Genomic DNA, 24,172 nt, shown 5'->3' on the forward strand with positions numbered 1-24,172 from the left:
TCTTCCATATTGCTATCTCTCCTATATGGCTGGTAGCAAATTCTAAGAACTTTAACTCTTTGCCTCTCACAAGTGTTCACAACTACAAGCATCTGTGTCACCAGTCTTCCAGCCTGAGTTGTAGATCTATTAAGTTCCTCGAGAGTTACTTATTGCCACAAGACTCATCCTCTGATTAATACTTTTTTTGCCCACTCTAATCATTTTAGTGTTATTTCTAGGAAGGCTTTAAACCCCCCACCCCCCCCCCCCCCCCCCCCCCGGTTCAGACAATGATCTGAACTATTGTTCAATAACCTAAGCCTGCTTTAAGTTTTCACACAACTTTACCCCTGATCACTCTGCTGTGTTTGTTCATATTTATGATGTTGTTCGTTTTACAATGTTGAATAAAAAATGTTTTTATACTGAGATGGGATTTATATGGACTACGTAAACTAATAGGATACTTTTGAAAGCAGTTGTATTCATTGGGATTTAAAGGTATGGAGGACGATCTTTAACTGGATCATTTAAATAAGTGGTCCTCTTAATTGTCAATCATTCTGGTGATATGTTTATGTATGGCGGTCCTTCGTGCTCGTCCCGTTGGCTTTTTTTTCTGCAAATGTGCACTTTCAGGCGTATAGGTGTGGTGAGCTATGGTTTCAGCCAGTCATTGAAGCTCACCTTTTTCACCCCGGAAAAACGAGAAAAAGTGTCTTAGTAGTGTATGAGAAGAAAAGAAAGGCAGAAGGCGAAGCAGTTAGCGCACGACCCATGTACAGAGGTCTTAGTCTTCAACGCGGCCGACCAGGGTTCGAATTCGATCTGTGGTCCTCTGCCGCAGGTCCCTCCCCCTCTCTCATACCCCCTTTGCTTTCGGCCTACTGTCGAAAAAACCAGCCAATAGTGCAGCAAAAACTAAAAAAAAAAAAAAAAAGGCCTCAGAAGAGGCAGATATATCCTGGACAAGCATTATTAGATTGGTTGTTACAGCGACCCGCTGTCAACATAGGCTGTCGTTACCTGACAGTGGCGACTAATAACAAAGATGGTGCCGGCACCGCATGGTGAAGGAGGAGCAAAAGGGAGTGATCATCTGTCTGAACAGTAAGTTAACTGAGTTTGCAATAAAGTCCAATTTATAGTCCCCGCTCTATATAGTGCTTTAGGGGTTAGGGCGGACGTTCGGACACAGTAAGTTGCTATGAGAAGAGCAACTTTTAAACAGTGTGCAAAAGGAGAAATGGGGTACAGGGTTGTGCATGTGCATTTTTTTTAAGTCGAAAAGGTGGATCTTTTAAACAAATCGCAATAATCCTCCACTATACCTTTAATTAAAGATATTTCAATTATTAGGATGAAAAAAATACACTCTATACTTCACAGATTGATATCTGTAAAAACCTTTCATGGGCTTTGCTTTATTATTGCTTCCATTTAACAGTTTGAGTTCACTTCCTTTAAATCCCAATATAACACACTGATGTTTGTGTTTGTAAAATGACAAAAGGTGAAAAATTACAATGGTTATAATTTAAATGGGCACTCTATTAAGCTTATAGATGTTCATTTTGAAGAGCAGGAGATGTACATTGTTGTGAAATGATTAGAGGACGATAAAAGGTCATATACACAAGACATGCTGTCCCTGCTGTTTCAGAGAGGAGCCTTCTCAGCTTGACTAGATGATATAATGAGCCGTTATGTTGCGGCTGATGGGATGACAGAGAACAGGACATGGTAGAGGAGAAAAGAGGGCAGCAAAGAAGATTTCAAAAACACACTAGCAGCCATAGAAGGTGGATCATACATTTTCCTCAGCAAATTCCAACTGTGACAAAAGTCTTTGCCACTTGAAAGGTTAAGATTTCAATTCTGGTGCATCCAAGTCACCATGGTGAGGGAGGTAAGAAAATATGAAAAGGTGAGGAAAGACACTTGGAAGGTGGCTGCGGTTATGGGCCAAAGGTTTTTATTTGTTGTGAATTAGTTTGGAGAAATGTGTTGGTGAGATGAGGAAAAGAAAAAAGAGGGGCAGGTAGAGGATGAGGGAGATGGTAAAGGTCTCTGTTGATGATTTACATGCTCCATCAGGCAGACTACTGGGCCGTAAAGAGTGACATGGTCTGTTCCTTCAACCTGTCTGACCCCAATATCCACTGTATATCAGGTCCCGCTGCTGAATGCTTAACCTCTGGGGCTCCTCCTCCTCCTCCCCCTCCTCCTCCCCTTTCAAAGCTCAACTAACACACACATTTATCAACAGGTGCGTTGGACTGATAAAGTATTTTTAGTCTTTTTTTAAATATTTGTTGTCACTTTACAATCCTAACTATCAGGATATTTTACTAAGCAAAGAACATCTTAAAGTAGGACAAGTGCAAAATAAGAGAATGCAAGTTTAACAGAGCATTTTCAATCTATATGATATATTGTCAGTCTAATTTAGGTCTGAATGCTACAGGTTTTTTCTAAAAATAAATTTGTTCTGGTCAAAATTACTCTGTTTTAGCTCTGGCTTTATGTTATGGATAATTTTGCTGGCAGATGACCCTCCATTCTAGTCTAATCTTACTTTCAGCTCTTACCAGTTACCGTTTGGGGGGAAAAAAACTTTTCTCCACAAGTGAATGTTTTCACCATATTGCATTCAGGGTGATGTACAATGTTATTTCGTTTTTTTTTTTGTTATGTTTTGAGTGTGTGTTAATTGATCTTTGAAGACCCCCACTTCTTGGCACTAGAGGGCACTAGGGCTGCGTTAATACCAAGCTGCCCCTCCACCTGCAGTGCAAGTGCATGAGAGCACATACTCTTCATATGTAGGACCCTTGTCGCTTTCAAAATCTCTTTCCCCTTCTTTTCCATCACTTTATCGGTAAGATCGCACCACTATCGGCCAGCTCTCAGGAGGTCCTTGCCTGTGAGAAGGTCAGACGAAGGAAAACTTCCCTCCTATCTAGCTCTATTATGGCTCCTGTGACCTTCGGGGTTCAGTGCTAAAACCCATCTGTGTTTGTGGGTGCGTGCTTGAAGCAGATGGGACTATTGTTTGTTCTACTGTTTATTCCAATGGCAGCTTCAACCATGCACACAAAGTGCTACACATACCAGCAAACCCCCTGCTCTTTTTTTCTCTTCCGTAAATGAAATCAATAGATGCAGATATCCTCTGTGTTCTGTCACTGCACATCTGTCGCAACAAAATGCAACAAAAGAGCAACTTGCTTCTCTGGAAATGTACAAACGACTTGACATGTGGAGTCACAAATGAATGAACACACTGCAAATTAAACATAAAATAACATTGAAATAATGATTCAAGTATTTTGATTGTTGCAAGTGTGTGTAGCGCCAGATGATGAGAGAACAAAAAACATGAAATGGTTATTGCTGTTCTCTGCAATTTGAGCCCCATGATAACACATGATAAAGGATACACATCTCCTCAGAGTATGGCACAGGGGCGGTGCTGCCAGCTGTCATGTAGCCATAGAAGGACACCTCAAGAGTGTAGCAGTAGGAAGTATCATCCAGAAGACCGCCAAGAAAGCGCCTACCGGTACCGGCCTTCACCTTGTCCCGGTTAAAAGAAGTGTTTGACTGGGGAGAGAAGGAAAGAAAAGGAGAAAATTAAATGCATATGAGTTAAATATAAAACCAATTCTCAAAATTTGGACTGGATTAGGGGACATATGGAAGGTGTGAACATTCACCTCATTTTAATATTTTCAGTTAATCTATGAATCCTAAAGCTAAGTCAACCTAAATCAAAACTCTCCTCTTTTGAGATTAATAAGGGATTTTGTCTCAATAAAAAAAATAAAGGAAGCACATATTAAATTGAAAAGTAAACAATCCTCCCACCAAGGTGTCATATAAGTGCATGTTACTCAAATTAGGGATGATTAAGTATCACCTATAGGAAACTACTACAACAGATTAATCAGTTTTATTTATTTCGCATGTTTTAAGCAGAAACGTAAGGCAAAGACACAAAGGAACGTAAACAAAGAATATACAATCAATTAAAATGAGGTATTATGGCATTAAAATGAGTTAGAGGAGTAAGAGCAGAATCCAACCATATTCATTAGGGACTCACACTCATCACAGTAAGAGATTTGCTCCTCCTGTAAGAACTGCTAATTAAATAAACATTGAATGGCACCTTTGGGAAAAATGTATTAAAGACCTTAAAATAAATCCCGCTCCCATTTATACATGCGTCATGTCAAGAAGAAATGTAAAAAAATCTAAAATCTTTCAAAGCTTCAACTGCATGGTAAAGACTTTGTGGTACTGTTGGCCTATTTTTCTACTAAAGGACCTAATATGAGAGTGTGGCATTCTTAATTCTTTCAAATAGCAGGGGCCTTTAAAAGAAAAAGATTGCACGGGATCCATCCTAAAGGTTTACTGACACCAAAAATTTAGAAAATTGCATGCAATAAAAAGAAATAGGGTTATAAAACCATGCACATGCTCACCAGCATGAATGTTTCTTTTATTAATCACAGCTGCACCTCTGAATTTGCCTACAAGGTTCTGCCTCTTGTTTTGCCATCTACTTGTCCACATTTACCGGTAAGCATAAGTGCTCCATGCAAAGAAAATCATAAATGGTAATGTATAATAGAATGAGCCAGCTGATCAAAGTTATTCCGAGGTTAACAAAGGCAACCACAGAGAGGAAAGGGGAAAACCGTTTAAATGACATAGAAATAGACATGTTGGCACTGGCAGCACCAAGGGTTCGTACTCTGCTTTTGTTTAAAGGCCTGGGTTTTGGTACTGTTGTAACATCTTCCTTCTTTGACAGAAAAACCCAGATAGATATATGTCGTCACTGTCAAGGTGTTTGAGTCTGTCATGATGCATTACTGGGCTGCGTTTAGGACCTTGAATCCCATTTGGCACTAGAACAGGGCATGTGGCAACAACCATGGGCCCGTCCATAGCACTTAGAGCTTTAAGCTTCTCTGTTATTTGTATCCTCTTTGACAAACAACAGGTCACATACGCTGCAGGATTGCTCTCTTGCTCTGAGGTCATTTCTGTTGCTCTTATGCGGAGGAGTGCTCTTGCCATCGTGTAAACTTATTTTAAAACTTCTTCCAGATAGAAAAAAAATCTACAATTTCTAGATTTGGGTTCTCGCTGTGTGAGACTGCATATCCCACAGCAGTCTTCCCTTCCATAGATAAGTATAAGGTGTGGATTCAGTCACCATACGTCATGAACTGTGGTAGTCTGGGGTACACAGTGACAATTTTGATCTTGATTCACATAATATTAAAGCATAATATGTAAGAAAGTCTTATCAAATCCATTCCTCTTGCCCATTAAAGGAGGTGTGTCGGTAATATTCAGGAGCTTGCACACACTCTGAAACATTGAACTCTTCAATTTACAGCTTTGATGCATATATAACTCTACAAGGGTTCCAAACCTGGAAATAAAGTCAAAGAAAACTTCCTTGCAGTTTTTTCAGTACCTTGGACAGGGACAGAAAAAGATTTGCCCCATCTAATGAATTCTCTCTCTTTCTCTCTCTCTCTAAGATTACTTTATTAGGACACCAATCTAGTATATTACAATCAATAGCCTTTTTGATATTTCTGAATACAAGATAATGTTTAGTTTATTTAAATTTTGCATTAAACTAAACTACAGAGCTTTACAATCTTTGAATACCTGGAGCTTTACTCAGAGGTCTGCTGCTTTGTCTTGTTTTTATTCTCGCTGCTTTCATCTGCATTGTTTTTCAGCAAATAGCGCTCTAAACAGCAACCTAATGCCACCTGCCAGTCATCAAACAGCAAATTTAGCATGGAGTTTGAAAACACATGGGTACATTTAGCAGCTAATGAGCCATATATACACATCTAAGGATTCAAAGAAGGCCAAAAACTGCTGGATGTTTCATTCAGTTACTGTTTGCTAACAAGTTTGTCGCATCATATTGTCTCATACACAATTGGTCAGGAAGGGAAAGAAATATCTGTGAAAGGCAAGTTAAAACATCTTTAATATAGCTAAGCTGGAAAAACCAAATGCAAGGTTAATAAGCACAGTAAATACTTCAGAGAAAGTGTTATTAGTAATTACATCATCAATGGAAAATTATTATCTAATTGTTCCTATACTCTCAAATTATATACATACCAAACAAAGGATAGTAGAATTGCAAAGATATTTGCATCAGATCAATCGAGTTTTCCAATTCTATTGCTTGGTTTTATGGGTCGAGCAAACATTGCTGTTGCAAGAGCCAACAACGTTACTTGTTACAACGTTACAGAAACGGCCGAAATTGGCCTGTTGCTGACCTGATGGCAAGCTAGAGAACTGATGTTCCATTATGTTTTATGTCAGTATTTTTATTTTTCTCAGCGCTGAATGGTCATTCACAAATTCTTGTCACTAATTCCCTAACTGCATCTTCATTATATGCTTCTATCTAAAAGGAAATCCAGATTCTTTCTCCCCTCTTCTTGAGTTGTTCCAACTCTTCTGATAGTTGGTTACAGACTTATGACTATGACTATGACTATGACCTGGATGACTGAGAACCTTCATCAGCATATTGGTTACAGACTGGTTGTCAGTTAATAAAGGGCCCAGACCTTTGCACAACACAAACAGAACCAAACACTGAGAAGCAGCTTTTAAAGCTTAAAGAGCTTAAACCCTAATTTGATTTAAATCAATATAAAAAACTAATTTGTTTGAGTTGCATTTGACTGTTCAAAATTTGTAATCAAACTTTTTTTTTTTTACCCAAATAATAATTTTAGTTTTTTTTTAATAATTTCATCAATTGTTTCTTGTAATCATTTCATCACTTGAATTATTCATTCTTACTCATCCTTTATTACCTTTAATAATCAGTTTTATGTTTTTCTCCTACTTTGTAGTTGCACTGTACTTTTTCTGTTTTGCTATTATGTTTCATTCTTGTACAAAATGTTCAATTGTCTCGTTACTGGAATATGCTATATAAATAAACTTGCCTTGGCTTGTGATTGATTTAGTTAAATTTCAGAATTAGAATGCCTTCATTTGTCATTGTACAGAGCGTAACAAAACTTGTTCCATGAAAAGCCATCCAGGAGACACAATGCAATAACACACATGGGGGGGGTGTTAGGAGCCTGAGGCTTCAGCCATTGGAAGGCAGGGCCCTTGGGTTAGAAGATAATAACAGTATAAACAGGGGGTAGATGAGGATAAAAAATAAATTTGTCTCACACCTTGCCCTTGCCGGGCGTGATAAAAGGTTGGGGAAAAAAACAAACAAAACCTCAGCATAAAGCACATGGAAGCCACCAGTGAGGGCAGTGAGTTTCAGGGTACATGTATCTGACAGTATCTGAAGTTTCTTTTAAATAATAATCTTTTTACACTACTTTTTATTGCTTATTTTGCTCTGTTACTATGTTGTCATTGTGTGCATATGTTCCTATATATTTTTAGCTTGTATATTTTATTCACCTGTGTAACACTTTGGTTTCATCATGATATAGCAAAGTGTTTCTTGAATTATGTTTCTTTGATTGATTGATCATGAACATGATTTCCAGTTGAAGAGAGAAAAATACCATTTTGGCCTTCCCCTGTTTTAGGGAAAGTCATTTTATTCTATGATAAATACTATGTGAAGGCAAAGAGGTAAAGCAACAAATACAGATTTTTGACCTAATTTGAACATTAGTTATTAGGTGGAAATACTGCCCAACATCTCAAGTCAGTCAAGAATTTAAAGTTTGGTGTGAAATGGAAAATCACTAATCATTTCAAATTAGTAATAAGTTGGCTTAAGGGCAGGGATGTGAATATTTTAGTGACCATCTTAAAGCCCTTATCTGGTCTGTTTTAACCACCTTCAATATTTCTACAGTATTTCAAACACACAAAATGTACGTACAATGTCAAAACATTTGTGTGTGAATGTATATCAAATAAAATAATTAATAAATGACATGCCATTAGTTAAAATGCATTTGTGTCCTGGGATTTCTCTCTCCGAGTCACTTGCAAAGGGGAGTTCATTGTAGCAGATTTACAAACCATGGCTGAAAATGGGCAAGGTGTGGGAAAAAAATCTATTTTAGCCGTGAGCGTGTCAGCTATTATACAAAATTTGACACTGTCAGGGGATGTGTGTGGAAAAAAACGTTCCATTCACTGTAAACTCAAACTCCAGCAGCAAGAGTGGACTTGCTGAAATGCAGACTCGTGGCAGCCGATGGGAGTTTGCTGTGATTGTGTTGTGCTGCTGCTGCACTGGGCTTTAGGTAGTGCTGAATTGGCATGGGGACAATGGCACAGAAGGGGAGATGACCCCGGAGCCAGCTGTCACGCAAGACATCTTGGGTATAGAAAAGCAGTTTGTCCTGAAATGGAGTTTTTGCTCGTCATCTATAGGATGTCTTTAAATAACAATAATTAATAAAGTTATTCTATATCATACATGTAAGTTGCTTTTCAGTGAAAGGTCAATGTGACAAAGGAAATTGAAAGTCAGAAGTAGAAAGTAGATTAAGCATATTTGTTAGTAAGTGGAGGTATTTCCATTTATCTTAATTCATACAATTGAGATTTCAGTCCCTGGGTAACCAACCAAAGTCAACTTTTAAACTTAAAAACTGCACTTTGACTTTTTACTTTCCTGCAAAGAAGGCTGGGAGAGTCCTTTAGAGTTTTTTGACATTCATACATATTTTCCCTCGTCTGCATACAGGCTGTTCTCTAAAAGGACAAAATGACAAAGGTTTTTGGAGTGTTTTGTTAATTAATTAAAAACCAAAGGAGTGAAGTATTCCATTAACTTAAGTGTCCACAGTCTTTGTTATGACATCTGCAATTAGGTGGTGGAGCATCCCACAGCTAGAAGAGCTCCTTGAGAGGCCTCTATATCGTGATTGGAGTCCACCTGAACAGAACTGGATTAATTGGAAGTAATCAGGAAAGGTCTAGAGAAGGTCTCACAGTTGCTAATGTTTGTCTCTATAAAACCCAAGCAATGAGGTCAAACAAAAAATCCACAAACCTGTGAGATGGGGGTTATGACAATGTGCAGGCTTAGCAAAGGATGTGAGAACGCTGATGAAACCAGTTCTGTTAAAGTAAAGTCAAAGCAGTTGTTATCAAATGCGGTGGGGCTTTATAGGAACAGGCTTAAATTTTAATGTTTTTTTTATTTTTATGGTTTAGGTCAAATAGTTTTCATGGTGGACTCTGGCTTGGTCTATGTTTTACATATCATGTTTATTAGAAGCCTATTTTTGACTGTTTTTTGGTATCAAATAATCAAAATTTCCTTAATATGAAAAAAACAGAATATCGACTGATAAAAAAAATAAACTCTTTCACTATCTTGATATTTTTTATGTTAAATTATACCTTTGAACTAAGGAAGCAGATTCGAGGTTGCTTCCTTACCTCTTGCAGTTGCTTTGCAGATATCTGATTCATACTTAATCACTAAATTAGACATATTTTTATCATGGAATTTAACTATAACGTGCAAGTCAAAATTATGGCTCACTGAATGAATGAATACTTAGCAAAACAGCAAAGGCTACATGTTTTTTTCATGTTTATACTTTATTGTAGTTTGTTTCTAGGCAAATAAACAATAAAATATACATTTATCAGTATTTCCCTAATGTTTTCTTGACTGCCACAGCTGTGACCAAAGTGAACATCTTTTTATATACTAATCTGACTCTTTGAGGTATCCTCTTCATTGTGTTCACATCTATATATGTGTGAACAAGTTTGAATCTGCACTTTAGTGTTCGAAGCCTAAGATATACTGCTAATTACCTCATCCATGCAGTCTATATGAGGAAATGTTCTCCTAATCTAAAACTAGTGAAGCATGTGTTTTCTCTAATCAGCACCTACAATAAATGCATAAAACTACACTTTAAAGGCAGACAGTCCAAGCTATGGTCCCAAGCGTCTGCCACTTAGAGTGCAGCAGTTCAGTGCCTCACCAAACACCACTTCACCAGGACTTGCTGAGATAAGACTATTTCACGCTGTTAAGCAAAGCAGTAAAAACTCTGGGTTCTGAGTTCTCACTCTTGTGTCTGTGTGTCTGTGTTAGTCTGACTTACAAAGGAGAAGTCCGGCGCATTTTGGCACAGCAGTCTGGGAAACACGGCCTGTCTTTGAACACGTTCCTCGTCCTCAAACACGTTTCCATACATGAAGCCGTTTAGCATGGTGGAGTGGGAATGCACATCTATATAGAACTCCAAACTCACACTCTAAAGGTGAAAAAGGGAAATAGAAAAAGGCGCAAAGGGTTAGTTGGGATAGTTTTCTGTCCAAGAGCAATGGCCTACAAAACACTTTCTCCTCTGGGAAATACCGCGACCCATGGGACAGCTATGACCACTACAGACACGGTGGACTGAGATTAGAGCCCTACCTGAAAGGAGTCAGCCACCCAGACATAACTTCAATCATGCTGTCCTTCTGAAGGGCAAACCATAAAAAGCATATGCCCTGTTGAGCTGAGAGGAATAAGGTATAAACACAAATAATCTGGACAATTCATTCACCAGTTTTATTCCTTTAACAACCCTAAATTTATTTAAAAGTGGAAACTTAAAAAAAATATATATATATTTCCCCCTTATGATGAAATTTACACGGCTATGCTTTTTTAATATGTTGGCTCCTTGACTGACATCTGGCCTCCAATCCCTGGGCTCTGTCCAGCGCATTTTAGTACAAATGCTCATGATAATAAAGTTGTCAAATTTAACTGAAATTAGGCCGATACACTGACTTCTAATTAGTGTAATGGTCAGAGAAGGAGAGGTGTCTTTAAACACATTTACCTTCTTATTTGCACATATATGAGAAAAGCTTCGTGAAAACATGAACGCTAATGGATCAAACAAATGAAGGAAATAAAAGGTATAGATATTTGATGCAAAGAACAGAAAGTAGCGTTGATTGTTGATGATATTTTTACAAACTGTGTTTTGAAAAGCCTACTTATTTATTGTCCTTAGTAATGCTGGTGTTTGCTAATTTTAGTGTCTGAGTATAAATCCAGGTCAAAAACACACATGGTTATAACTTTAGATTATCAAACAAGTCAAGATATTAAATAGAGCTTTGTAATTTATCAATCTATAAACAATCTATAAAATACTTCAGTATTAGACTGACAAAGGATCTAGAACCCCCCATGCTCATAAAGAATCCTAATGAGAACCCTAAGATGTGATCATTTGTAAAGCACCCAAGTCATTAACAACTGTTTTTATATGCACCATATACTACTGTGGAAAACATTTCAGAGTGTTTTAAGTTTTACTTTTTAGCCCCACCTATATATTATATTAAAAAAACAAAATCATGATTTGTTGATTCAGAGATTAGAGGATCTGAGCCAACCTGTTCCTTTTTAAAAATATAAATTCCTCCTGATAATAATCATTAGCTGTATTTGGTCAAATCGTTATTGTTCAGTTTCACCAGTCAGTCCAACTTCCTTTCTGCAGTTGTAGAATCAAGAAATCAAATAAATAGAAGCTGTAGGACAAAATTATGTTGCTAAAAGATCTTAAAAAGCATAATGTCAGACCACGATCAAAATAAATTTGGCATCATTCTGTCTGGATATGTACTGCATGTATAACAGAGAAGAGTTTAGTTTGTGTCCATCATGGTACATCGTAACTTTTGAAACTATGTCTAAATGCTGCAGCTAGAGTTTAGATGAATTAAAAAGAGAGATCATATATCTTCTATCCTAGCTTCTCTTCATTGGCTTCCTGTTAAATCCAGAAGAGAATTTAAAATCCTCCTTCTCACATATAAAGCCTTACATGGCCAAGCTCCATGTTATATTAGAGATCTGATTGTTCCTTGTGTTCCTAACAGAGCACTTCACTCTCAATCTGTAGGTCTACTAGAATTAGAGTTCCTAGAATTTCAAAAAGTAGAATGGGAGGCAGATCTTTTAGTTATCAGGCTCCTCTCCTGTGAAACCAATTACCAGTTTTACTCCATGAGGCAGTCACCCTGTCTACTTTTAAGGGTAGGCTTAAAAGTTTCCTTTTTGATAGAGCTTATAGTTAGAGTGGCTCAGGTTATCCTGAGCTATCTCTATAGTTATGCTGCTTTAGGCTTAGACTTCTGGAGGACATAGGGACCCCTATTTCATCATTCTGCTTCATTTGATCTCTATTCCCCACTCTGCAGAATCTGTCAGTTCAATCTCTAACGTTATGCTCTCTCTGCTTTTTCTCATAGTAGCTTCATCTGGTCTGTTCCTGTTTGGCTGTGGCACCATCCTGGAGAGTAATATCAGTTGTGCTGCTGCCATCAACACCCTTGTTTATAGATGTTCGAGATCGGCCTGTTTTTCAGTTTAGTCCTGTCTTTCCTGACTGTGACTGGATGGATGTGCTCTCTTCATCCTCTGACATGGGAGCTGCCTCGGAGCTCGTCTCCTGTTAAATGGGAGTTTTTCCTCTCCACTTTTGCTATAAGCATGCTTAGTGTGAGGGATCGTCTTCAACTCAATAAGTCGATGCAATCAACTGGTTTTCCTTAGAAAACTTAGAATCAATTTGACTGTATGATCTGGTTGAACTGTAAAGTGCCTTGAGATGACATGTGCTGTGAATTGGCGATATATAAATAAACTGAATGGAATTGCATTAAAGTCAAAGTTTGCAAACAAACTAGAGCAGATTAAATTTATTTTACATTCATTAATATCTTTGTAATTGATTATAGGTGTTTACTTAAGGGCCTCAAAATTGCACAGCTTATAGCATTGTTTCCTCGCAGTAAAAAGGCTGAAGCTTAAGATGGCATTATCTCCTGGTACATGCACCGGTTTTCTCTGAGTACCTCCCTCTGACAGTACATAAAAATGACGGTTTGCTACATGATTATTCTAAATAGTTTTAGATGTGTTTGCATGCAAAGTTGTTTATGTGTCTTATCCTAGGCCCTGTAAGGATTAGCAGAGATGGATGGATGGATGGATGGATGGATGGATGGATGGATGGATCATTTTTATTCTTTATTAGATTTATTTTCACTTAAAAGCTACAATATAGATGTCATGTTATATCTTGAAAATAGTTTATCATGATCTTTTGTGTTTACAGAACACAAACCATGTGTTTAAAGACGGTTATAGATTGTTGAAACCCTGGTCTACTTGACAAACCTGTTGGGTAAACTTCACACTTGCAAATGAATCATAACACAATGCACATCTGAATAGCAGCTTTGAGAGGGATAATGACAAAGATAACCAATTCAAATTATGAACATATATTTCTAAATATCTTTGATCTTAATTAGAGACTTAATCAGACCGTCTGTGCTTTATCTTGGCCATCATTTCCAAGTTCATTAAAAATATACACCTGGTCTAACATCTTTTACCTAAATAAGGGCCTAAATAAAAGGGGGAGGTGAAGGTTAGTAAGAATGATAACTTCAATTACTTTAAAAAGACCACAAAATATAAACAACCCACCACACCCTGTGACCCTTAGCAACAGACTGGCACCCACCAGCATCCCATCGCTTTGCTTGCTCTCTCTATCTTATCAGTGTTGGCTCTCTCCTAGTTTTAGCCCTCTACTCTTCCTTCATTCTCTCTTTTATCTTCCCTCTCCGCTCATTACAGATTCAGCTCCACACCTTGTTCCCTGTGGGTCATAAACAGGAGGAGTGGGAGAAATCAGAGAGAAAAGGAGAGAAATAGAGATAGTGGGATGGAAAAGAAAAAGGATAAAAGGGAAACGATGCATATGCTTGTAGTAACGTGTTTTTTTGCGAATTAACATAGGAGGCATTGAAGAGCTTACAGGAAAAAAGCAGGTCGGAGACAAAGAGAAAAAATGAGGGAATAAGCAAATGAAGACAAACACAGAGAGGAGGGAAATGAGCAAAAGAAAAAGAGAGAAACAAAGATGTGAGACTGGCAGGGGTGAGACAGAGAGAGGGAAGTGATGCTTGGGCGGCCCAGGCGACGCAGTGTGGCTGTGTTTGAAATTCTGCTCACAGCCAAAGCAATTTCCTGGCGGTGGCTGGGCTGTCAGCTGCTTGGCTGGCTGGCGGTGAAATATGGTGGCTGGGAGTCGGCCGCTAGCAGCCCCCGACAACCTGATGGATGGAGCCCCAGAGGAGAGGAACAGCAGCCGGAGAAGGTGGGGTTGGGTGAGGAGAGGGGTGGGAGGTGGTTAGGTGAGGGGAAACAACCGAAAAACAAAAAGAGAAAAAGACTGAATGAGAGAAAGAGAGAGAGAGAGAGAGAAAAAAAAGCTTAATGCAGTCAAGTGAGCAGCGGTGATGCGAGGTAGAGAGAAGAAAAATAACATGAAGCAAAAAGGTTAATAAATAAATGAATAAAACTGAAGGTGAACAGCAAAAAGGGAAAAATACAAGAAGGAAGCAATGATAGAAAAGATGGGTAGAAGATTTCAGGTTTATTAGAGAAAGGAAAAAAAAGAGGGAGGGTACAAGGTCCAACCAACAGGGTCTCTACAAGGTATACCTGAATAATAATCATCCAGGGCTCCCCTCAGGAGGAGGTGAGAGAAAGTTAACAAGGAGGCAATCAAGGGCTAGGTTACAGAAAGGTGGACAGGCAGCTGATCAAAGTAACACATTGGGTGGAGATGACGTTATGTAAAACCAGTTAAGGTGTTCATACATTTAATTCAGCTGTTTATTTATCACAGCAGTGACTATGTGTCAGGTAGCTAAGGAGAACATGATGCTTGGATCACAAATATAGGAAATGATAATGTTTTAGTATTCGTTAAAGGAAAAATACAAAAACTTTTGCTCCTTTTTGCAAATTCTATAATGATTTCACAAGTACGAAAGCTTGTTATAAAGTTTTAAAGAATCTTTTAACCAGAGTGGAATATTTTTGTCTTCTTTTTAAACCATATTTTCTGTTTAACATGTCTCAAAGTAAAAATATCAAAGTGCTACACAAACATATAACAATAATTATAGATTTAAAAAAAAGTTTTAAATAATCCCTCTTCTCTGTGAGGCTTTATTGAGTATTTACAATTTTGAACCGATGATAAATTTCATCTGACTTATAAAAGAAAAGGCGCTGTGCTCAAGGTTAAGGCTGATATTATATCTTCCAATTATCCATTGCTACCGAGTCTGAAACGTCTTTTTTAGGAGAGTGTTGGACATAAAATAGGAAGCACCGAAGCAGAGGACATCAATAAGCTTGTGGACAGATAACATGTGGCCATTCATGGGATTTTTTATAGTCATACAACAGGTGAAAAAGTGCTTCCTTTCATCTTTAAAAAGATCAAACATGGATCTCATTAAGTTTAAACAGTGCCTTCATATTTTCAGATCACAATACTGCACTTTGTTACCACATTACACTTTTGAATACGTAGTGGTGTTTTTATCAATTCATTGGGGTCAAGCAATCCAGCATATAGCAATCAAGGTTGATCCTACAAACTCTAACAATGGGCGGCTCTAAGCTTAGTACCGTAATTCCCAGGCTGGTAACATTAAAGGGCACACTTATCCATAAAATCCGGTCATTTAATTTAATCCTATATATTACATAATCAGCTGGTAGAGGTAGCATAACAATGTGGAAGACATTCATAATATCAGTGCTTAGCCACAAATGCATATGTAACATAAACAGAAAACAAGAGATAGATTAGCAGATTCTGAGGGTCATTGTGGGGGAGGATTGATTTCTTTCTGCAATGTCAGCAGCTTCAGATCCTTACATATCATGTTGTTATGAGATGAATTTGAGAGAACTTTAGAAAGTGAAATTTCAAAGACATAGACACAGTCAGGTAAGACATTTCACCACTGGATTCTAAACTAGTGAAGTTCACTGAAGTGATGAATCATGCTTCATGGTCTTGTGATCCAATGAAAAATCCAGGTTTGGCATTTGCCAAGAAAGCAGCACTAAAAACTTCAGTATAACAAAGTGGGGAAAATTTAAGGATTCCCCCTTCCTGTTTTAACATGATAATGCACAAAGCAATGTTCATAAAATAAGAAACATTTGATTGGGAGGACCTATACCGTTCTTTTCAGAGCCATGATCTCAACCTTACAACACCAGTGTCTCCTACTACTGTAAATGTTATTACATACCTTCCTAGTACTTTTGAAGCTCTTATAGTTGGAATAAACTCTGACTCAAAACATGAGGTTGAACCCCTTGCAAGTTAAATGCAATGGGAGCTCCAAAATTAAAATCTGTCAAAAGCCTAAATCTTTGTACCAACTTGAGCTGAACATATTGGATCTTGTGCTCCTTAAGATGCATCAACCCAAATAAACACAAACCAAAACACTTTTCTACGTTCTAAAAATGTTATTTTGTCACATTCTGCAGTGAAATAGATTCATCGTTCCTCAGCTTTATTTCTGTCTGTTCACTTTGTTTTGTGGAAAACCTTACAATACTACATTTTATTTTAATTGCAAAGCTGAAAGAAAAACTAAATTTAAGGCACCTGAACCATTGCTTTGTGACAAGTCACTCGGCTTAAAACTGAAAGCTCTCACATGAAGCTGTGAAGTTCTTCTTGAAGGACATCAGAGGACCTGTACTAACAGCCATGGAGCCCGACAATGTCATGTCCAAGTCTACTACATTGCTTAGTTAATGCACTGTCAATCAAACCAAGACGGATCTGAAGGCCCAACCACAGTGATTGATGCTTCAATTAACAACCCTCTCTGACCTCCACAATTGTTCATTTGAAATTGTAATCAAGCAATTAGGGGAAATTAAGAAACAGAGACTACTGAATGAAAGTCAAAAGACAATTTAGGAGAGAGAGAGATAGAAGTGCAGTGAGTGCAAGTGTCCAAATTAAGCCTCTCTGAGAAAAATAAAAGCCCTGTCTTGCTGCAGAAACACCAGAGAACTCTCAACTCGGGGTGAACTTGCAACGACGGCAATCAGTTTAGTGTAAAACCCAGAAGGTCAAACGAATGAATTTTGTCAGACAAGTACTTATCTGCTGCATATTAATTAGAGCCGGGTGCGGGGAGTGCAGCGGGGGCCATAAATGGCGGGCTTATCTGTACACGGAAAGGAAAAGTAGCTGATTGAAGCAGGATTACAGGCCCCCGAAAAAAAGCACTTTGCATCAGCAGCATACCTTTTGAAAAGAAGGGGACTGCTGCTGGTTCAGGAAAATAATAAAAGTGTCTTGTGCTATTGTGAATATACAATGTTAAACTAACAGGGTTGGGGTACATTATCTTTAATGAAAATTTAAATAATTTAGGTTGAGTTGGTCCTACTTTGACTGCAATAACGTCTTTAATATGAAAATTGGAAGTTGAATTTGAGAAAAGCTTATTTCTGCTGTAGGATGCAGAAAAACACTGACCTTGAACATACAGATGACATAAGGCACATCATAATTATATTCATCTTGTAGCTCAGACTGTTCCCTTATAATTACTCAAGTAGAAATTATTATAAAATTAAAATGCTTTTTAGCAAACAATCTTTCAGTAGTAGTAGACCTTGAGCACTCTGCTTTAAGCTAAGGATATCTAAGAAATGCTTCTCTTTAAAGTGTAAAAAAACAGGTTTAAAGTGAAAAGTTATTGTTTTTTTCTATTATTCCGAGAACAAATGGAAAAAAAAAAAACCCAACTAGGATACAAACAGAGAAAGAAATGAAGAGATACAAATGATTGTCAAAGAGGATTATTTTTTGTACACTTGTTAAAATGTTGAAAATTGTGAACGGCCCCTTACTATAAACAATTGAAATTTTCAGCTTCATTGAGGCATTATACCATTTTATTCCTACATTATTCAATTTATAATGTTGTGATACATTGATGAAATGATGAGTCTGATTAAAGCCTGACCACTGAATGACAGTCATGCACCAAACCCCTTTGTGACTGGGATCATACCTCTTTAAGGAAGATCACTGCTTCCTTGCAGCCAAATTAACAATGGTCCAATGACTGCGCAGCTGCACGCTCCTGCTGAAGATGCTACAAGCTCAGACAGCACAACTGCGCAAACCAAAACCCTGACATCGCAACTGTAAGACGAATAAGCTGGAGAAAAGGATGTGATGCAGCAAGATAACCCCCAACATCATACAGCTTTAAACCCAAAGCGGACAAGCGACCAGTCTCTCTTCCCCAGGGCTTATGGCCTGTCAGGAGAGGCAAATTCCATGTGGATCTTTCTGAAGCTAGTTGGCCATAGCTGCTTCCTTTATCCTGCCATCAGAGCTTCTGATCACAGTGTATAGTCGCGCGCCAATAGTTTCACTTCGGGTGAGAAGACGGAGCCTCCGTCTTGTTAACCAGTGTCCTGCGCCTACTGGACTGATATTCCCTTTTGAGGAGCAAGCGTTGCAGTGTGTTTTGCGGTAGAATCATGGGGGGATGCCTCCGGAGATAGCCATAATTTAACTACATCGATTGAAGCCCATCAGATTCCCTTGTTGCTTGCATCACACTGATCTAAATCTCTCTGAGAGCTGATCTGGTTTCGAGAGAGACTGGTGTGAACTGAACTGAGCTGAGCTGATATCTGAAGCTGCCGCTCCACTCCTCATCCAGGACCAGCAAGTCAACTCATAGTAAAAACTTTCTATTATTCCATTCGATGCTCAAATAAGGTGCTTAGCTTGGGCGAGCATTGTTAAGCCAAGTCTTTGTAAAGGGTTTATTGAACCTTGGGACTCTTAAATTGATGGTTAATTTAAAAAGGGTTTCTAAACTGAGCCCTGGTTTCATGGTGTGAATGAATGTAGTGTGAGCGAGTTTATGTGTTTCTTGAATCTGGATTTCTTGGTTTCCTTTTGTTTCCTTAGGTTGGTGAATTACACTAACTTAGAGTTTTGTACGCCTTTTAAACTGTATTGAACACCATGATAGGGCGGCCATTTCCTGGAGATTTGTAGTCCACCCTCTTCTTTGTCATAGGATAGGAGCAGCCATTTTCCGAGTTTTATAACCTAAGGTACGCTTACATTGGTAGTCCAACCCTCCCTTTGCAGTCACATGATAATATCCACCATTTTGAGATTCACAACCTCCAGTATTTTTCCAGCTTGTTGCTCCACCTCCTTTGACCACATGGTAGGGTTCCGCCATTTTCTTTTATGACTCCCTATCATAGCAAAGCCCCCCTCTAACTGGGTTAGATGAATGTAGGTTCGCCGACGTGCAACAACGCTCTATTATAAATACATTAACATTAACAATTGTAAACTGAAAGCTGTTTTTAACTGCCCCTATCATTGTTCATTATATCTGCTGCTAATTTTGAACCGACATTATTGAATGTGTTGACATTTGGCCTACCTTGGACAATCCCCAGAAGCCATTTAAACGGACTTTTAGATCTCTTTTCCCCCATCTTCCAAATTATTTAGTTTACATCATGTTTATTTTCTAGTAGTGTGTAGTGTTTGCATTAATGTTGTTTCTTATTTATAAGTTTAGATATAGATTTCATTTCTACATAGATTTCTCAATGATCCTGGTTTGTTGAAATAAAGACTTCATTATTTTAACCCATAGTAGTTTGTGGTTATTGTACAGCGAGTGGTTTATCACCCAAGTCACATTCTCCTTCAATCCTGTTGGTGAGATTTGAATAAATAGAGACATTTCTTTAGTTGGTAATTAATAGCTCTGCTGATAGCCTAGCCTGTCAATAAATTGGTGGAGAATAACTGGATTTTGACAGCTGGTCCAGAAGTCACCTGGATTGAGAGAGGCCAAAATCCTGGTGAGTAAGTGGATTACAGATATAATTATTCAACTAAGAACATTCAACTGGTTTTACCGTTGATTTTGAATGATCTATCAATTAACATCAACTCCCAGTCCTAGTTAATTATATGTTCATAATCTACATGTAAAATATCACAACATTTTTCTTTCAAAAATCACTGCAGAACAAAGCTGTTCATTTTCTGCTGCACACAATCTTACTTCTTTAATAAATGTTTAAGCTACATAAACACTCTAATGTTGTCCTGAAAGATGGCCTTACCTTTGTGGAAATGTTAAAGAGGTTGAACTGAGTGTATGCGCAGGCATTGTTTAAACACTTTTAATCAAATTGCTTGTGGTGAAAAGAGCATTGAGTACCCACTTCAAAACATACATGAAATTGAGAACATCCTAGAATTCTGCAAGAAGTCCATTCATGGATGACAGACAACTGCAGCAGTTACTTCCTTTGATCCATTTTAACTCTATCTCATCATCCAGGAACTTGGAAAATTAAATATTGAGAGAAAAAAATAGTAAGCACTAGCATAAAGCCTCCCGCTGTGCCAAAAGTGAGGTATCCAAGTGTGGAAATGGCTTTCATTTAAGGGAGTGAGCTTATTAACAACTTTGCCCCCCAAAAAGAGGCTATGAAAAAGGGCAGGGCCAACAGGTATAAAAAAAAAACAAAAAACAACATATTCTCGCAACAATTCCAATTCCAAATCCTTTCAGTTCTTCACCATAAACAAGAGCGGACTCATTTTTCATGTCATAGGCGATAAGGAAATAAGTAGTGATTTAAGAAGCAAGTCCTTGCTTCCTTGAATCAGCACAGCTCAAAATAAAAATCCTGTAGCTTCCTAACACATTTGTGTCCCTGCAAGAACCATCTTGATTAATTCTTGTTGTTTTAACTCTGATACAACTCCTACAGCAGAACACGGCACATATTATTGAAGAATGTGGTTGCTGCTTATCAGTAAAGTGGTACAATATTGTCTGGATGCCATGTTTGGTGATCTATCATATTTAATCTGTCATGCATTCACTCACAGGAAGGTAATAAGTCTGTTGTCCAGATGAATGACTTTAACGATTCTTTATGTCCATACCTGTCATAAAGTTAGTGAAAAAGAAAGTAAAGCACACAAAAAAGTTGTTTGCATTTCATAAAACAATGAAAAATGAATAGAATAAAATGAAAATAAAATTAAAGAATAAAAGCATCAGATATTGTCAATAATTACTCCTGGCACTTTGCAGTCCCTCATATAGTGCCTTTTAAAAATGTTTACAGCCCTTGTGGTTTTTAACATTTTGTCAAATTACAAATGAATGCAGTGTATATTACTGGAATTTAATTTGTAGGACAGCAGTGCATAAACATGAAATGATAGAAAAATGCAGCATGTTTGTTTAAAGCTGTACAAAAAAAAAAAATGTGTACATAAGTTGCACATTCAAACTGAAAGATAAATTTTGCTGCAGCCACAAATCCAATAGGATATAACACTAATGTTAAGCCAGACTTGCTAGTGGAACCAAACTCTTTCTTTCTCTTATTTGAGTTGAAAAGCATTTTCTTAGAGGTTTTAAGTTAGGGATATATCAAAGTAAATAAAACTCAAATTGTCCCCAAGGGGCAATTTACCTACACAACATGCAATATGCACCTACAGCACAGTTGTGCTTGAAAGAAAATTATTTATTAACGAATAGAAATTTACCAAATTATAATTTAGTAAAACAAAATATTGCTCCATCAGGCTTGTTTATTTATATATAAAAATATTTATACATATTTACATATGTATACATATTTATACATTTTTTTTAGCATATTTATTTATTATTACTTTTGTCCATTTATTTTACAGTCAGCGGGTTTTTTTTCTGTCTTAAATGGAAGGTTACAACTGTGTATGTATACACAGCTACACATACATACATACATACATACATACATACATACATACATACATACATACATACATACATACATACATACATACATACATACATACATACATACATACATACATACATACATACATACATACATACATACATACATACATACATACATACATACATACATACATACATACATACATACATACATACATACATACATACATACATACATACATACATACATACATACATACATACATACATACATACATACATACATACATACATACATACATACATACATACATACATACATACATACATACATACATACATACATACATACATACATACATACATACATACATACATACATACATACATACATACATACATACATACATACATACATACATACATACATACATACATACATACATACATACATACATACATACATACATACATACATACATACATACATACATACATACATACATACATACATACATACATACATACATACATACATACATACATACATACATACATACATACATACATACATACATACATACATACATACATACATACATACATACATACATACATACATACATACATACATACATACATACATACATACATACATACATACATACATACATACATACATACATACATACATACATACATACATACATACATACATACATACATACATACATACATACATACATACATACATACATACATACATACATACATACATACATACATACATACATACATACATACATACATACATACATACATACATACATACATACATACATACATACATACATACATACATACATACATACATACATACATACATACATACATACATACATACATACATACATACATACATACATACATACATACATACATACATACATACATACATACATACATACATACATACATACATACATACATACATACATACATACATACATACATACATACATACATACATACATACATACATACATACATACATACATACATACATACATACATACATACATACATACATACATACATACATACATACATACATACATACATACATACATACATACATACATACATACATACATACATACATACATACATACATACATACATACATACATACATACATACATACATACATACATACATACATACATACATACATACATACATACATACATACATACATACATACATACATACATACATACATACATACATACATACATACATACATACATACATACATACATACATACATACATACATACATACATACATACATACATACATACATACATACATACATACATACATACATACATACATACATACATACATACATACATACATACATACATACATACATACATACATACATACATACATACATACATACATACATACATACATACATACATACATACATACATACATACATACATACATACATACATACATACATACATACATACATACATACATACATACATACATACATACATACAGAGGCCTATGCATACACATATATTCTAATACATACATAAATATTACATGCATGTATATACTTATAATTTAAGACACATAATTGTGTAACCCTGATGTGAGCTTCTCTACAACTGTCAGACCTGTCTGCTGTTCTTCTAGGTCTTCATGATATTCTTAATATTCTTTAACTAAGCCCTTAGGTCTTCAGAGGAAAGCTACATTTTTAACTAAGATTCAATTTCGGTGGACTCTTTCTTACTGACTTCTAAAGCCAATACTTTACAGATTTTGTTTCATTTCATAATCACGTCCTACTTTCTAAGTTCATGGGATATAAGAAACATTTGCAAGGCACTGCATTAGATATGGTTTACTCATAAACTGTCGGTGTACTGTAGGGCAGAAGTAGCTACTGATCTACGATCTAGAATAAGTTTTGAAAAATTAAACGATAATGAGCGTAGAAAGTTAAACTGTAATAGAGCATCACTTAGAGAAGCCACAGGGGCATCTGGTCAGTGACCCAGAAATATTGTACCAGTGACAAGACATGGCAGATGGTATGACCTGCTTCATGGATGAGAGTAAATGACAAAAATCTCCTCTCTATCCCATCTCCACCCTTCCATGTTAATCTAACTTTTTACAGCTCTTTGCTTCTTCTTCACTCTGCAAAGCCCCCTGAAATTAATGGTGGTATTTGTCTGTTTATGAACACAGAGGTGATTTGTAATCAGGCTGAACGGTCACAGCCAGCTCTGGATTTCAGGCCTGTTAGTGACACATTAGCAAAGACATCCATCCAGGAGAAAGAGAGAAAGAAGTCACCCCAGAAGGGAAAATGCCACAAGTAAAAGAGCAGGCGTGAAATAATTTGAAATATTGTGTTGAATAATTGAGAACATTTTAAAGCCCTTTCAGAGAT

General features: G+C 36.8%; 1 protein-coding gene across 2 annotated transcripts in view; it reads right to left on the reverse strand.

Annotated features, from left to right (window-relative positions):
• agbl4 (ATP/GTP binding protein-like 4) overlaps window positions 1-24,172 on the reverse strand; it is a 424,654-nt gene that overhangs the window by 11,649 nt on the left and 388,833 nt on the right. For both annotated transcript variants that reach the window (XM_038281088.1, XM_038281089.1), the window contains exons 10-11: window positions 10,116-10,268; window positions 3,426-3,588 (exon numbers count right to left, since the gene is read on the reverse strand). In XM_038281088.1, the coding sequence (XP_038137016.1) occupies window positions 3,426-3,588; window positions 10,116-10,268 (316 nt within the window). The remainder of the gene's footprint in view (window positions 1-3,425; window positions 3,589-10,115; window positions 10,269-24,172) is intronic.

The sequence above is a fragment of the Cyprinodon tularosa genome, unplaced genomic scaffold (genome assembly GCF_016077235.1).
Source record: "Cyprinodon tularosa strain WSP-4 unplaced genomic scaffold, ASM1607723v1 ctg167, whole genome shotgun sequence".
In the NCBI taxonomy this organism is placed as follows: domain Eukaryota; kingdom Metazoa; phylum Chordata; class Actinopteri; order Cyprinodontiformes; family Cyprinodontidae; genus Cyprinodon; species Cyprinodon tularosa.